The sequence below is a fragment of the Rhizomucor pusillus genome (genome assembly GCF_041956525.1).
Source record: "Rhizomucor pusillus strain CBS 183.67 unplaced genomic scaffold VTP01scaffold_10, whole genome shotgun sequence".
Taxonomy (NCBI): domain Eukaryota; kingdom Fungi; phylum Mucoromycota; class Mucoromycetes; order Mucorales; family Lichtheimiaceae; genus Rhizomucor; species Rhizomucor pusillus.
The window spans coordinates 872,712-889,004 of record NW_027192152.1 but is presented as its reverse complement, the minus strand read 5'-3'; the positions used below and the strand labels follow the sequence as shown (position 1 = coordinate 889,004).

The 16,293-nt window shown below is 44.4% G+C and overlaps 7 protein-coding genes across 7 annotated transcripts; 5 read left to right on the top strand and 2 right to left on the bottom strand.

Moving 5' to 3' along the window:
* Nucleotides 1-199: 199 nt before the first annotated feature.
* On the top strand, nucleotides 200-2,211 carry VTP01DRAFT_1355 (uncharacterized protein; the record flags this gene model as incomplete). Its single annotated transcript, XM_069379696.1, has 9 exons — nucleotides 200-286; nucleotides 374-456; nucleotides 520-676; nucleotides 739-809; nucleotides 870-989; nucleotides 1,062-1,425; nucleotides 1,494-1,726; nucleotides 1,786-1,831; nucleotides 1,888-2,211. 9 exons carry the CDS (start codon nucleotides 200-202, stop codon nucleotides 2,209-2,211), a joined length of 1,485 nt encoding a protein of 494 aa, XP_069238763.1.
* A 296-nt stretch (nucleotides 2,212-2,507) lies between these two features.
* VTP01DRAFT_1354 (uncharacterized protein) lies at nucleotides 2,508-4,428 on the bottom strand (the record flags this gene model as incomplete). The annotated part of the gene is made up of 6 exons (XM_069379695.1): nucleotides 2,508-3,100; nucleotides 3,162-3,341; nucleotides 3,402-3,722; nucleotides 3,784-4,188; nucleotides 4,261-4,329; nucleotides 4,398-4,428. The coding sequence occupies 6 exons, from the start codon at nucleotides 4,426-4,428 to the stop codon at nucleotides 2,508-2,510; spliced, it is 1,599 nt and encodes a 532-aa protein (XP_069238762.1).
* A 407-nt stretch (nucleotides 4,429-4,835) lies between these two features.
* On the bottom strand, nucleotides 4,836-6,293 carry VTP01DRAFT_1353 (uncharacterized protein; the record flags this gene model as incomplete). Its single annotated transcript, XM_069379694.1, has 7 exons — nucleotides 4,836-5,094; nucleotides 5,157-5,303; nucleotides 5,370-5,548; nucleotides 5,623-5,727; nucleotides 5,805-6,020; nucleotides 6,083-6,119; nucleotides 6,190-6,293. The coding sequence occupies 7 exons, from the start codon at nucleotides 6,291-6,293 to the stop codon at nucleotides 4,836-4,838; spliced, it is 1,047 nt and encodes a 348-aa protein (XP_069238761.1).
* Nucleotides 6,294-7,391: 1,098 nt separating this feature from the next.
* On the top strand, nucleotides 7,392-8,926 carry VTP01DRAFT_1352 (uncharacterized protein; the record flags this gene model as incomplete). Its single annotated transcript, XM_069379693.1, has 5 exons — nucleotides 7,392-7,433; nucleotides 7,549-7,711; nucleotides 7,773-7,908; nucleotides 7,970-8,188; nucleotides 8,254-8,926. 5 exons carry the CDS (start codon nucleotides 7,392-7,394, stop codon nucleotides 8,924-8,926), a joined length of 1,233 nt encoding a protein of 410 aa, XP_069238760.1.
* A 422-nt stretch (nucleotides 8,927-9,348) lies between these two features.
* VTP01DRAFT_1351 (uncharacterized protein) lies at nucleotides 9,349-9,801 on the top strand (the record flags this gene model as incomplete). The annotated part of the gene is made up of 2 exons (XM_069379692.1): nucleotides 9,349-9,585; nucleotides 9,670-9,801. 2 exons carry the CDS (start codon nucleotides 9,349-9,351, stop codon nucleotides 9,799-9,801), a joined length of 369 nt encoding a protein of 122 aa, XP_069238759.1.
* Nucleotides 9,802-11,568: 1,767 nt separating this feature from the next.
* On the top strand, nucleotides 11,569-12,671 carry VTP01DRAFT_1350 (uncharacterized protein; the record flags this gene model as incomplete). The annotated part of the gene is made up of 6 exons (XM_069379691.1): nucleotides 11,569-11,585; nucleotides 11,653-11,890; nucleotides 11,949-12,161; nucleotides 12,228-12,281; nucleotides 12,358-12,463; nucleotides 12,523-12,671. The coding sequence occupies 6 exons, from the start codon at nucleotides 11,569-11,571 to the stop codon at nucleotides 12,669-12,671; spliced, it is 777 nt and encodes a 258-aa protein (XP_069238758.1).
* Nucleotides 12,672-13,899: 1,228 nt separating this feature from the next.
* Nucleotides 13,900-14,485, top strand: VTP01DRAFT_1349 (uncharacterized protein; the record flags this gene model as incomplete). Its single annotated transcript, XM_069379689.1, has 2 exons — nucleotides 13,900-14,082; nucleotides 14,342-14,485. 2 exons carry the CDS (start codon nucleotides 13,900-13,902, stop codon nucleotides 14,483-14,485), a joined length of 327 nt encoding a protein of 108 aa, XP_069238757.1.
* Between the last annotated feature and the right edge of the window lie 1,808 nt (nucleotides 14,486-16,293).

The following is a 16,293-nucleotide window of genomic DNA, read 5'->3' as shown; positions in this document are numbered from 1 at the left end:
AATTCAAGTGTTGAAAGTGCAACATCCTTGAGAGCAGCGCAGCCATTGCAACTAGACGCATCTTATTATCATAGTTTTTGAGTTGACCTTCCGAAAGAGGGAAGAAATCGTTCCGTGTGGTTGTGCCTGTCACCCCCGGTCAAATTTCACAAAGTCCGAGACGCTCCTGTTCCGCGCCTTTCTCTCTTTGACATTGACCATGTTGCGATCCCTGACCGTCACCCGGCAATTGAAGAATGTGGCTTCTTTGCAAGTGCGCTCCTTGAGCTACACCGCTGCTGCCTTGGTATGTGTTTTTTGCTTGAATGAACCCTGAAAAGATCCCGTTGCTAAGTTGTTGTTACTGTGTGCTCTCTCTCTCTCTCTTATATAGCAACAAAAGTTCCGCACTGAGCGCGACACTTTTGGTGACCTCAAGGTCCCTGCTGACCGTTACTGGGGTGCTCAAACTCAAAGGTAGAAAAGAATTGTATTTCATGCCGCGGATAAAGTTTGACAGCTTACACTGGCGTTTGACAGATCGCTTCAGAACTTTGATATCGGCGGTCCTCGCGAGCGCATGCCCGAGCCCTTGATCCAAGCCTTTGGTGTCTTGAAGAAGGCTGCCGCTACTGTCAACATGACCTACGGCTTGGACCCCAAGATCGGCGAGGCTATCCAGAAGGCTGCCAACGAGGTAAAACTTTATAGAGTCGTGTAATCGTGCGTGTAACTCATAAATGGGGGCTGCTTGTTTAGGTCATCGACGGCACCTTGCTGGAGCACTTTCCTCTCGTTGTCTGGCAGACTGGTTCCGGTACTCAGACCAAGTAAGTTAGGCACTAATCTCGGATATCAGGAGTCGCAACAGCAGTGCTGATTATTTGTAGCATGAACGTCAACGAAGTCATCTCCAACCGTGCCATCGAACTCTTGGGCGGTGAGCTTGGTAGCAAGAAGCCTGTCCATCCCAACGACCACGTCAACATGTCCCAATCCTCCAACGACACGTACGTATACTATGAATATGCTCATTCATCAGCGTTTTTCTAAAAAAAAGTTCTTTTGGCGATACTGTTCAGCTTTCCCACTGCCATGCACATTGCTGCCGTCATGGAGATCAACAAGTGCTTGCTTCCTGCTCTTGTTGAGCTTCGCGATGCCTTGAAGGCCAAGTCTGATGAATTCAAGGATATCATCAAGATCGGCCGTACTCACTTGCAGGACGCTACTCCCTTGACCCTCGGTCAGGAATTCTCTGGCTACGTCCAGCAGCTCACCTACGGTATCGAGCGTGTCGAGAACACTTTGCCTCACTTGTACAACCTCGCTCAGGGCGGCACTGCTGTCGGTACCGGCTTGAACACCCGTGCCGGTTTCGACGTTAAGGTCGCTGAGGCTATTGCTGAAATCACCGGCATGCCCTTCAAGACCGCTCCCAACAAGGTTAGTATATGCAAAGAACTCACAGAATACGGAGGAGCAGTGGTTAAAAGTCATTGCACATATAATAGTTTGAAGCTTTGGCTGCTCACGATGCCATCGTCGAAGCCCACGGTGCTTTGAACACCGTCGCCGTCTCCCTCATGAAGATCGCCAACGATATCCGATTCCTTGGCTCTGGTCCCCGCTGCGGTCTCGGTGAATTGTCTTTGCCCGAGAACGAGCCTGGCTCTTCCATCATGCCCGGCAAGGTCAACCCTACTCAGTGCGAGGCCATGACCATGGTCTGCGCTCAAGTTATGGGGTAAGCATTTGCTCACACGTCACTGTGTTACCTTGGAAACTGACAGCATCGCACTGTAGCAACAACACAGCCGTCAGCGTCGCTGGATCCAACGGCCACTTTGAGGTACAGTATCCAAGTGAGACGTAGGAATATCAGCAGAGTAGCTCATCTCCTTCTAGTTGAACGTCTTCAAGCCCATCTTGATCAAGAACTTGCTCCAATCTGTCCGCCTTTTGTCTGATGCCTCCAAGTCGTTCACCAAGAACTGCGTTGTTGGTATCAAGGCCAACGAGGAAACCATCAAGAAGATCATGAACGAGAGTCTTATGCTTGTAACTGCCTTGAACAGCAAGATCGGCTACGACAACGCCGCCAAGATTGCAAAGAAGGCTCACAAGGAAGGCATCACCCTCAAGGAATCTGCCTTGGCCCTCGAGTTGGTTACTGAGGAACAGTACAAGGAATGGGTTGATCCTGCCCAGATGATCGCTCCCAAGAAATAAGATTTTGTCCCCCTCATTGCTACAACCATAAAGTAACATCGACTTTATAGAACTTCCCTCGGTGGTGATAATTTAGAAGTCTCCAAAATGCATAGACATAAACAAGCATGCAAAAAAACAATTGAGGGGTTTTTTGTTGAGATTTGTGAAATCGGTCCTTTCAGCAATATTGTCTGAAAGGCACATCTGCCATTTTACTGCCGTGACACGTTCGCGTCTTTGCGTTCATAAGACAATGTTACAGAATGTTCGATTTAATAACATTAAAAACATAGAATAGGAGGGAGCCGTTGGATTTACATGGTATTGTCCATGGATCCTGAAAATCCAATGGTTCCTTGGGGAGTAGAAATTGTTGAAGGCAAGGGTTGGTTGAGACGTGCATTGTTTGCCAACATGGCCGCCATTGAATATGGTTGGAAATTTACACGCTGAGATAACTGCAATTGCTGCTGTTGGAGAATATTTGCATTGGAAGTAGGTATCGAGGGCATTGACGAGGATGGTGATGCGATCGAGAAGTTGTTGTTGCTGGATGTTGTGGAACCAAATCCAGTCAATGTGCTGGATACGCTGCTCATACTTTCGCTGTGATTCATACTCGATTTTGGCCTCAAGGTTTCGAGTAGAACGTCGCGCAAACGGAAAGCTGCTCGTCGTCTTTTGACAAAGTAGTGCGGTTTCACTGCAACCGGTGCTGGACGACTAAGTTTGATTGCTTGCATGACGCTCTCAACTTCTTCATCTGAATTGACATATTGCTCTTCGGTATCTGGAGGTTTGTTCGCAGCACCTGCATTGCCCGCGCCTTGCATTTTCTTAACGTTTGCCTTGGTTGCTTTAGCACCCACTGGCGCTCCTTTTTTATCCATAGCTCCGGCGCCGGTAGCTAGGTTAACAAAACAGTTAGCAGTGTTTTAAGTACGACATCAATGGATGCATCCACTTACTCTGTGGACGGCCGATCGCTTTCTTTTGATAAGCTGCAAGCAAGACATCGTATGGTTGTGAGCGACCTGGTACAGAGCGCTTGGCACCCATAGAGTGGCTCTTGCATGTCAGTGACCGTGTGCAAGGCGTAGTGCTAGGTGGTTGCACAACACCACAGTGTTTGTCAAGATCGAGAGGTGCTAATTGCAGATTAGTTCTAACGTTATATACAAGACAGCATTATTTGTAAATCATTGTACCTTTTTGTTTAGGCGCTGTCTTTGCCTTCGGTGCAGCCTTCTTTGTCTTTTTCTTCTCTGCTTTCTCGGGTGCGGTTGGAGGGCGTTTGGCAGGAGTGCTGGCTTCAGAGAAATCATCACCAGCGGCAGGGGTATCTTGTTTGATGGTAAGCTTTTTCTTTTTGTTAGCGTCTGCTGTTCGTGCTATAGGAGCATTGTCATCATCATCATCGTCGTCGTCGTCATCTGAAAAGAATGTTTTCGCGAGTTTTGATTTATCATCGCTGGTGGAATCCAACTGTGCTAGCGCGCGAGGCTTTTTGATTCCTCTGCCGCACATTTCTAGAGCAATTATGTGAGTCCGCAGTCCCTTTGGTATATTTCGCTTTTAATGAATACAAACCGGAATGCTTCGCGAAATTGCTAGCCAGGATTGGTCTTTGGCATGTCTTGCAAGTTAATATTACCATATCCTCTTCCATCGGCAATGTCCCGTATATTTTTCGCTCGGTTACATCGAATTTAGTGTGTGTCGGCGAGAGTTCGCCTTCTTCTGACAATGGATCGTCGTCTCCATCTTCTGAAGAGTCGAGTCCAAGGGATCCTTTGATCTTTTTCCACGAGGAACCGCCTGCCTCACGCAAGTCTACAGAGTATTTTCTTTTCATCAGGGTGCTATTTTCGTTTGCTGACACTGGCTTCCAGTTTGCTTCTTCTTTAAACACTGAGAGCGTTCCGGGTGTTACGTGCTTGGACCACGCCTGAGCTTCTTCCGAGTTTACCAACGGTCGCGATAATGCGTTGATATCTATTATTCCGCCCAGCTTAGTACAACATACGCATACACAGTAAGCTCAAAAGTAAGCTCAAGCTCCCCTACCAGCTTGCAATCGCTCAATTTCAGCACCCTTTTGCTTCAACGTCACTTGCTGCTCTTCGGTTAAGGTGTCTGCTATGTTCCAAGAACGTCGTCAAGGCACGTTCGGCCAACCATGCATTCGATCATCCTCCACCCACCAATTTTCTTGTTTGCTCCATTCAATGCCATAATTTCGATCGTGACGGAGAGAAATGGGACACAGGGTGCCTTTTTGAACCAAGTAGAGGACAAATGACAGTTCTGCTTGAATCACGGGTCTCTGCAAAGTTGGGTCCTGAGTATAAAGCAGTCGGCCAACAATGATTTAATTTATTTCTGGGGATCATTTAAATTAATTTCGTGTAATTAAACAGCACATACTTTATGGATTAGACAATAGGGAAAACAAGGAGGAACAGGTGATTGTAAGTATGGTGTAAGTGTGCGTATATATGTGCAATGTCTCTATATATGTATCATTATATGATCTAGTCATACCATAGATGTCTCGGAGCTCGGAGGGAAGGAAGGAGTTGGGGTGGGGCAGCATCATCTAGAACAAAAAATTACAGTTGTGCGTCCAGCGACTTTAATATTCAGGATTCCTCTTCTAGCACTTTGAGCAAGTCCCGCTTTGCCATGCCATTGAAATCCTCGATCTGCAAACCTATCCTGTCCGAAATCAATGCTTTTATCCGTTCACCAAAGGCAACAGCATCCTCGTCAGGGAGAGGATCTTCTGGTTCACAGTACACGATTTCCACAGGCGTTATCCAGCGTGTCATGCGGTAGAATGCATAGTATAAAAATCCCTTGCGGGTATCCCAGTATGGGTCTCCCCAGTACCGATCGTATCTGAGAATTTTTGGATGACACTTTAAGAAAATCTTAAATCAACGCAGCAGATATATACTTACTTTATGGCAACAGGACATACTTTCACACCCAACTCAAATGCTCCCTTCTGGAATCGAATGGTGTACTTGTTGTTGACGCAGGTACCTTCAGGGAAAATGATCATAGGATTCGGCCAAGTCGTCGGGTTCATTACATGCTTTTTCAGGCTAGGTCATATATTGTTAGATCTATTTGTACCGTTTTACGCCGCCGCTCTCAAGCAAGATAATTACTTTTCTGCCAGTGATTTTCGTTCGTGAACGTTTAATCGATCAAAAGTCATGGAGTTGAGGAAGTTCAGACCATTGTTTTGGAGGAAACCTAACGCGCCACCGTGGCGCGCCATGACAACCGCGTTGGGATATTTGTGTGCACTGACGAGAATGTAGTCGAGGTAGGATGTGTGGTTCGCCTAGTCGTCAAAGAAAAAAAGAGGTGAGCGATGGGTTCTACAGTCGTCGGCATTTCGTCAATGCAGGTACGTACGACAAAAACGTGAGGTTCTGAGAGGGATGGTTTCTGGCCACGATAACGCGGTATAGTGCCGAGTGAGAATAAAATTCCTTTGCAGTAATATTTGACAAGGATCGACTATCGTTGACATCGTGAGTCACAAACTGCAAGATAAAAAGAAGACCAGTGATAGACATTGATGATGGAACACATACCACCCATTTCTTGCTTTTAAGCGTTACAGCGATGGGAAGCGACATGAAGAATGCAACGGTAGCAGCACTTAAAAGTGCAAGCCGAACTGGAAACAGTACACCGTATCGTATCAATGCACTCGGTATTTTTCGGACAAGCCGCAATGCCCAAGAAATTAAAGGTAACGAGGCATTCTTCTTCTTGGTTTCAGATACGAAGCACTTTGCGTAGGATAACTATGCAAACCAAAGACGGTGTTATCTTTTGTCTTACACATGGTAGCTCCAAAAAAACTTACAAGTTCCTCGCGGGTATAGTTTGTCTTGTAAGAAGATCTTTTTACGAAATATGAATTATTCCCAATTGTGATGACACACAGGTTGTCGAAAAAAAATTGTGACCTACCTTGCTCTTTCGGGGGTCGGACGGAGGGCCTGTTGTGAGAAATTGGAGTCGTCACAGGGAATGATGTGGGTTGCAGCGGCGACTGTAGGATCTCGAGGAGGCATATCGCTGCGACCTCTTTAGAGCAGAGAGGGGTATGTATAGAAAGAGAATGGAAAAGGAACTTCGTTGAAACTTTCAAAGAAAAAATTGCTCCATATTCATACACCGCCCCAACAGATTTTTTGGGGGGAGTGCCCTTGGACATGGGGCATTCTTCGACGCACTGATCTCTGCGCTCGTCCAACTTTGTGCACTTTATATGATATATATCTCTGGTGCGGCATTCGTGCCACGAGTCTGTGTTCACGAATCATAAGAGCCCTAAAAACTATTTCGACAATCCGCCAGTCAACTTTATTGGTTCCAGTCCGTCCACGTAGTGCTGTCCTAGACTGCATGTGTGGTAACCGCTCATTGCAATATATACTTCACAGATTTAGAGCATTCATCGTCACACTCGAGGCAGCTTGGCAATTTTACTTGGTTACCTTCGTTCAATTCGGAACAGTTATATACCTGTCAACCAGATACATTTTCAATGTTCACATGCAGATAATGATAAATCTCTTGCTACTATATAGAGAATCAAAAAGACTTACCGAAATTACTCCAACAGTCATAGCAGCTTATTTTACTGATGATATTAATTGTGTGATACTTGCTATCTGACAACGTTTCAGATCAATGAGAAGCTGTTTCCTGAACACAATGCTCTTTTCATTCTAATGAACTTATCATTCAGCCATCGTAGGGACTGATATAAAAAAATATTGCTGGTAGCGTTGACTAACAGTCAATAACGATCAGTATATCGATAAGATTCTGGGACTTGTGCACAGCATCTAATATCGAAACCGTTCTGTCAGAAAGAATAATTGCTCCTTGGAAAATTGAGATACCCTCATATCCTCAAACCATTTGTTAAAAAGAAATAACTGATAATTATCAGTATTAATGTAAGATTATCAACGGTGGAAATGGCCTCAAAGTAAGCAGTGTATTGCCAGCTCCATAAAGTACCCTAAATTTCGCAGCCGCGCAATGGCAGCCCGATTTGGAAAGTACGTGACTGCAGAGGCGAGCGGCACAGCAACATTTTTTCAGGTTAAGGAAGCAGAGAGCACTATCCTTCCCGACAACTCCTCGGTCCTGTAACAACAATGGCTGCAAATATCTTTGTCCAAGGATCGCTCGAGAGCCAGGTAACTTTTTTTCAATGACGAAATGGAGTGAGTCCATGTCTTTTATGGCTTGGATTGCTACCTTCACGTAAAGTGGTTATTTGGAATTGTACCGGTAACACGCCCCACGCAATAGATCCAGGATCTGGCTATATACATTTCCAAGCTACGAGGCGAGGAAGAAGAGGAGAACGCTCCCTACGTTAAGGAAATCGATGGCCTTGTGTCAGCAAAAGATAATCAGGTGTATGTCAAGCTCGCCCAGGATGGCGCTATATTCCTCGTGGAGAAGGACCGAGGTACGTCACGAAGATTACGATCGATATATTGCTGACGCTAAACATACACACGTATACACAGAGGTCGAAGGCGCTTTCAACCTTTTGATTGTCATCATCTTGAGCTCGCCTAAAGAAATCTATGAGACTGCTGTTAAGACTTTGATCAACACATTGACCAAAACCGAAAGTGCAAAGATCAGCTTGAAACAGAAGATGTAAGCGGATGTCAAGTCAAAGATCCTGATGAAAGAACTACGCTGACGTTGACGGATATAGTTTGTTGAACCTTTACAACGCGTTACCATCCGACTCATCACTTCGCTACGATGCATTCATTGGACTTGTTGATGTCACTTCCCAAGCAGATGAATTGGATTCCTTGTACAGCCAGTTAAACCACATTGACGAATGGGCAAAGAAATGGGGTATCGACGCTGCCACCGAACGCAAACTATACAACCATCTCAGTGAAAAATTGAAGCAAGCCGGTGAACAGTACGTCTTTAGTCTCTAAGTTCGCGGAAGCTTGTTGATCTTTGATTGTAACCATGATTTGCTAGGAAACTGGCTTTCGATTTCTTGCTTAAACAGCTCTCCACCTACAAACCAGACGACGCAGAAAGCACTAACTTGGCCAAGAAGGTCGTGATCCAAGCTGTTGCTATCGAAAACTTCTTTGCATTCGAAGATCTTTTGCAGTACGCTGCTGTCCAAAACCTCAAGGGCACCGAGGAACTTGAACTTCTCAACGTCTTTTTGAACGGCAACCTCTCCACATACAAAACCTTTGCCTCGGCACATCCTGATTTGTTAAAACGCCTCAACAACGACGACAATATCCGTAAGATCCGACTGTTATCCTTGGCATCACTCGGCTGCGAACACATGGCCCGCGAATTGAGCTACGAAGAAATCGCAAAGAGCTTGGAAATTCCCGAGGACGAAGTAGAAATGTGGGTTATCGATGTGATCCGAGCTGGTCTCATGGAGGCAAAGCTCAACCAGTTGAGCAAGAGCGTGTTGGTGCACCGAAGCATCTATCGGGTATTCGATCAGGAGCAATGGAAGCAGCTTTCTACAAGACTCAGCACTTGGAAGGAAAGCTTGAACGAAATCATGGCTGTCATTGGCAACGCAAAACTTATTGCAGGTGGAGCGTTACAAGGTGGAGCTGCTGCCATTGTTGTAGAGGACAAGACTCAAGCCGAAGTTACTGTTACCACATCTTCTTAAAAGCATCTTTACGCTAATAAACATTTGATCGTTTTCGTTTTTCATCTTTCAGCGCAATAGGTTACAGGTTTGCTTGGAAAGTGCATTTTGGACAGTATGAACGATTGAGCTAGCGAAACCGAATATGGGCCAACGATGCGTTTTGATTAAACCACTTTTGCGGTTGTGAATTATCTCTGTAACATGCATGCATGTAGTTTTCGTTTGTCTTCGCCGTACTTTTATTAATTACTTGAAGTTCCACCTCTAGGCACAAAGTGTAAGATCATATCATACGACTGACTGCAGTCGGTAAAGTTACAGAACTTAGGTAACACATCGACCCCTCTTTCCATGCAAGATATTGTGGCTTATGTAACCTACTGAGCCCAACTAGAGCGCGGCGAGCATAAGCATAGCCCATTCTTTATACATATAGAGGAATGTCACAAGCACGTCCACAAGTACTGTCATTATACCGAGAATATCTTAAACTCGTGCGCGACTGGCCCGCAGACAAAGTTCGTCCTAGCCGAGACATGAAGCAAGTGTTGGCACAGCGAGTAGAGGAAACATTCCGGCGTCCACTCCAAAATGAACACGAATCTTTCGACATTGCCGACGCACAGCGACAGTTGGAAGCTTTAAAGAAAATCCTAAACAACGACTTTAAATCCGAGGTAAACTTGAGGCGGTATATTTTGCTACACTGAATAGAAGATTAAACCAACTGTTTTCTTTTTGGTTGCCATGTACAACCCTAGTTCCCCTTATCAGACAAGATCCTCTCTCCCGCCAGCAATCCCAACTATTACTCACGACTTGTGGCCGTTCTCAATGCGACAAAAGAAGGAGACAAGAAGAGCATCATATCCAAATTCTTTTTCCAGCGATAAACATAATACATGTATCTTACCATTATCCCGTACCAAACTAAATGGACTGGAATCCATTCTTTTACTGTATCTATTCACGAATGGTTGTCACAACTTTTATCAGTCAACAAAGCTTCATACATTCGCATCAGTATTTATTATCATCTTGCAACAGACTTCTGTAAACTATACACAGAAAAGAGTGGATTAAATGAAGAAGCTTACGATGCAATTCTTTCTTACCTTTCCATGTTCCAAATAACATCACGGCAAAACCATTACTTCTACCTTCAACGCTACCGTGATCGGTGCTGGTTACAGGTAACTAAAAACCCAATTTATGTCTCGACAGTGCGGGCAGAAGCATTGTCTAGAACATATTTCGCGCACTATATTGAGTCAGCAGAAAGTGTGAATGTAATCTCCTAATCTGTCTCGGCGGTTTGCCTCCTGTCAATCTTCGTTTGAAAATGCTAAAAATAATAATATCAGATTCTATTGTGTTGAAGTAAAGATTTGACGTATAGTCTAATTTAGCAAATGCTAAAAGTCGATATCAGAGCGCACGAGTGCTGCGTTTGGAAGATGCTTTATTAATTATGCTTGTTGTCATCAGCACCGTAAACACACACTCGAACTTTAATGTGGAAAAAGGTGTAGCAAGAACCATCCAACTAGAGATTCACAGTAAGAGAGTCTCCAAAGTTGCGGACAAGATTCCTAACCTCTTCTTTCACATCGCATTGAGCTATAATATACGACGATTGATAAGTCCAACAGCGTGCTGCCCCCGAGATCTCTCTTTCCATTCGTTGAAGATATTGCACGTCCGCTATTGTTTTTATCGCATCTGTTCATGTGATTTGCTCAGAATCCCAATCCGAAATCTATCATGTCCAAGACCGAACATCGGTCAAACGCAAAGGGTTATCTCCGTTGGTTCGTTGACGCTTCTCATGGTGATGATAGAGCTTTTACAATGAAACTATTTTCAGAATGTGGGCGCCCGTAACACATCGTCTTTTCTGTATTCGCTCGTACATAGAGATATAAATCCAATACATCTTCAGTTGATCTCGTTGCATCTCGGAGATGTGATATGTAGATCAGGCCAAGATTCAGCGAAGCGAAAAGATGTCGATAGAAGGTTCATAATCAGCGATGCAACTGGCGACCTGGCAAGATATGGAGCATTCGTCAAGGATAAGTCTCTTTTGCAAATGAATGCAGGCCGTTGGGAGTAGATTTTAGCAATATAATTGATAATTGATCAGAATTTGCTGAGAAGGTATATCTGTATGTAAGCTGGCATATCGTTGAATGAATATGAAGGCAAAAGAAAAGGTGAAGCCGAGAGGCCGGATAGCGAATCTTGATCATGAGTGGTGAGTTTGGGTTGGACAACCAAAGAAGGAAAGACGGTGGAACCACTTCCAAGTTTCTGAGATCAGCTGTCAGCCGCGATTTCGGATTTGTTTAAAACGTTTTATACGTTTGGAGCGTTCCACAGTTAATGCAAGCAGTAGCAGAGAACCTACATAGTTACCTACATTCAAATTTGCACTGTATGGAGTACATGTAATATCCATTGTTATCCGTACCAAACCATTCATCTTCATGAGACTAAGGCTGTAAAAATGACTCTTACGGCGCACCGCTCCGAGGCACCGGCGTTGGTACAGTGTTTAAAACGTATTATACGTAATTAAACAAATGAGATACAGTTCAGGTTTTTTCAGATCGACCACGCTACCTGGTTGTATACTTCTTTTCTTCCCTTTCAGTTCCATGCAGCCCCTATCCAGGTAAGCGCTTTGTTTAAACAAGCTCAAGGCTCTGTCTTTTTTGATACTAATTTGAGGATGATACAAGCTCTTCGTCGCGACCAGTATTGCCTCCTATTTCCTCGATTGACGCCCGATGGCCACCTACCCCAGAGAGAACGATTCTGCCGGCCATGTCCTTGCCCTCGCCGCCGTCCAGACATGAGGATATACCTTTTGAAAAGAACGTGCGTCTCAACCCGCCTTCCGCTTTCCATCGTCACATCCAAGTTCAGCCTTCTCCTTCCACTGCAGTGTTAACCAATATTTACAAGGATATGGATCAGGTAAGTGTCTTTAGCTGTAGTACTCTATGTATCATTTGCATATTGATAGGATGTTTAGATTATTGAACAATGCAGTAGCATGCGCGATACAGTTAGTCGAGAGCGTACATGGTGTTCATCTTCTCAATTTCCTTTGCTGACACCGGACGGCAATCCGCGCCCATGGGTGGACGAAATGATTGGCCGCGCAAACGAAGTATTGAATGCACTCCTGCGTTTACAGAAACACCAGTTAGCGGCACAGCAAGAGAAGCGACGACTCTATTACTATGTATGTCATTCATCGTCAATGAGAGCTTTTTTGCGATATTTTTCCTCTAATACATGAAACGCAAAGGGGGAGCAAATAGACAGCAACGATTTGAGGGTACTTCGGCAACGGAAGCGCAAGGTAAATAGTGAACAGTTTTGTGTTTATTCCGCCAATTCGTACAAGACCGCTAACGAAATATTGTCTGATTCCTTAGAGAGCTCCTTTCCAAGGTAGATGCCATTCTTGCAATATATCCGAGACGCCAGAGTGGCGAAGGGGTCCTGATGGCGCGCGCACACTCTGCAACGCATGTGGATTACGTGAGTATAATTGTAATTTTCAACATCAAACTGAGCTGTTGCTGACTTGCAAGCTTCAGACTACGCCAAATTGGAAAGGAAACAACGCGCGGCTGAAAAGACACGAATAACAACAGCTAAAGAAGAAGAAACCATTGCAACAGCAGCTGCATCCGATACTGGTACAACAGCATCCTCGCCTATCTCCTCGTGTTCTTCGAGCTCTTAACGTTCCCACCGTATCTTAAAACACACATTGTCAATTTCCATTCTTCCGACCGTCTACACACACACGCACACACCGCACCCCACCTTACCACCTTACCTAGCAACTCTCCACGACCCTATAAACCACGCCTGCAGCATATTCTTCGTTTCCATTGTTCCCTTTCCAAACAGCATTCGTATGTGTACAGAAAAATATGGCATCGTATTCCATTTTTTCTCCCTTTTCACTAGCTACTGTACAATATAAATATCTGTGCTACGTTAAGAATGCTGATAACTTCCAATTGCAAGAATTTGACTCAGTTAGTAGTCTGTCAACTTTAAAATCCAAGAGGATTGGGTGGAATGGAACTCCTGAGTTGGCCATTACTCTCTATTATCACCAAGCTACCTAGCACCACCGTCTACACCGCAAGAGCTGGTTTAGTTTTCACAGTCAGCTCATTTTCATACTTTGGAGCGGAGGCTTAGACTTCCATCCTGAACAAACTTTGTCGACGATAAACAATCCTCAAACAGAACAAACCGGTATGAGTCTTCTACGACTGCAAGGAAAGATCCTGTATACTTTTCACAGCATTCCCCATTTTCATTTTCATTTTCATCGTTTTCTTCAATTTATCCCAGTCTTTTGTTCGACTAGAACAAACAAATCTTCAATATTGGACATAGTCAGATCCTACACCGTACACGCTGTATGGGTGTGCTATAGGTGGCCCAGCATGCTTCTTCAGTCCTCCCGCACTAGGCAGAACCTTACGCGGAAGCTTGATCGTAAAATAGCCGGATGTATCATCATACTTTCCAATATTCTGGAAGATTTGTCTAAAGAAAAGAAAACAGACGGGCGCCACCCAGCTCCACCCTTTTATACCGTGAACCTGTCCCGAATAAAGTCAGCTGTAAAAATTTTTCAAGCTCGTCCCTGGCTGGCTAGTCTTGAGGATGAAAGCTTGTAGAGTCACCATGCAATTCCATGAATATCCCTCTACCTGACATCGTCACACAGGAGCTTATAGTTTGCACGATCTTTTATTAGGTTCCAGTTTGTTGAGCAGGAAATTATTTAAATCTAACAATTTTGATGGAATTCTGCAAGTTCTTCTATGGATAATTCGTACAGGACGTTTGGTGATGAGCTCCACCAGACGCTCTTTGTTGGCTTGTTCAGTGGAAGAAGTGTCTTGGACAGCTGAGCCGTTTCTCGTACAAGGAAAGTCGTGCAGATCATGAACCCAAAAGCACTCGACTTTAACCTAGCCAGACAGAACCTTTTTACACTTGATTCGTGCCTGGCAGCCAACGTCTTAGCCAATCACAGTCTAATTATTGCAAAGTATGATTTTCCGCTGCGAAATCAGGCTTCCAGGACAACAAAGGCAGTGGAAGCATACCACAAAGTGCTGTATCAGGTCATACGGCCTAAAGTGTCCTTCTTAACCAGCCTTAGGCAAGTTCTGCAGCTCGCTGGAAATGACGAACGAGACATCAAGCAATTTTAAACTCATGCCGGCTTGCGACCAATATACGAACGGTGCGAACGCCAACGAGTATCGGAAAAAAAGATCGGCGCTCGCTTTGATGGTAATCACCAGAACAGTGTTTACTTTCCATACCGGATGCAGCTATTCTTACAGAGAAACGAATTACATGCAATTAACCATTCTACAGTCAGAGCTGGACTCTATTGCAAAACTGTACGACGACGGTTCAGTGTTCCTTGCGGCGATGGGACCAACTTCTGTCGCAAAAGGGAAACGTGCAAAAATTTTATACTCAAATGAGCGACGCATCGTTGATGGTCGCCGATCTTAACGAATTTCTTGCAAAAGTTGATACTCACAACGAAATGTATGGGAAGCTGATGAATTTTAATTCAGCATACCGACATAGAGAACATCGATTGCTGTTCTCTTCTTTTTGCAAGACGAAGTTTTCTGGAGGACATTGGCGGCAGCAGGTTCTTGGGCTACTGAATCCCCAATTTCCCTCAAGCATTTTTTTTAAACAGACGAGAAATGAGCAACGGGAATCGCAAGGAGTAGAGAACCTTCAGCAACGTACAATTGTTGGTTTTGGTGACGCCATCTTCAAGTCTATCAAAAAATGAAATAAAATAACGCGCCAATACCGATTCAGCTGGCTCGACCATGGTAGAAAAGTCATTCTGGAAGATTCTGAATTTCTTATTACATAAAAGAGCAAGCTTGTTTCCCTCTCTCTTCGCTTCGAGGATGAAACAATGCTTGCTTTTTCCTAGCTGAACGACAAATCGCAAACCTCTGTGTTTTTGGCTGGGAAAACTATTGTAATTCGAGATGAAAATCTCAGGTGTAGAAGAAAATAGAGCCGATCTGATGATTTATTCTCCCACTTGCCTGTAGACAACGCCACGGCTATTCCGTTATCCGGTGCGACTGACCTGTCAGTTGTCATACTGATGGAGCAAAGGCCTGCGCACTAAAGTAGGCTCTTGTATAATTTCTGGAGAATCTTGCTGCAGACTATCCTACCTTAGGCATCTTTCGAGCAGTGATGGTGGTAGTTGAAGTACAGATCTCTATCCTCACAATATAAAGCGAAAACTGCATTCCTTTTCCTATCCGTGGATTATCCCAGAGCCGTAAAAACAACCATAATTGGAACAGATCCTCCTTCTCCCTGATAGGATATGCTCTCTTGGTTCTCAAGCCTCCGTTCTGCATCCTCTTGGCTCCTGCAAACATACCGCAGTCGAATTTCGGTTCATTCGGACTGACGCTCGCGACGATACACATTTGGCCTATTCATTGATATGATTATTAGATATACAAAGTGCAGATGTCAAGCAAGTGTTCTTAATATGCTCACCTCTTGCTGTTCTCGATACGTGTTGATTCTCAGTGGCTGATTAATAAAACTGCGTGAAAGTGAGACCTTTAGCAGAATTTGTGCTGATCTTCAACCATTATATTATATGTCATTGAACAAAATTCTTAAAAGCCTATCCTTGCCTGTTAAAGAACATCGAGAAGCATCTGGGAGAATTTATCTCACAAACGCAGCTTAAATAAAACGATAGTACACTGGAAGCAGGCGCGCAAAACTGGAAAGTGCACTAGAAGTACAAATGAGATTTTCAAGACGAGTTTCCAACTAACGGCGTTTGCGACAGACTGATTCGGGTAAAATAAAGCACTCTAGATCATGATAAGACATCCAGCGTCGTAGATTATGCTTAGAGCATTCATCTTGCTAACGCTGTATGGAAGTTCCTTCCAGCAGGAAGCCACTCTGCATGCTGACATTTGCGCGCGCATCTTCCCCCCGCTGCTTGTTGTCTGCAGAGTGAGACTTAAGTAATAGCCGATGACACAAGCGAAAACAATGCATAATTCATGATTGATGATAGTCGTCATAGCATGCGATTCCTACAATGACCTCCTCAGTCAGGAATATCAACATTCATATATCATTTCTTGATGCTGAAAAAACTAAAGCGGGTTGTGGATTACTGTAACACAAACCGGGAAATGAGATCTCTGTACGAGGTCCCCAGGTCAGTCGACCATCCATCAACGGTCTAACATACCAAGATTAATAAGTCAAAGCTCAAATCCCACATGTACTTTAGTTCATCATTT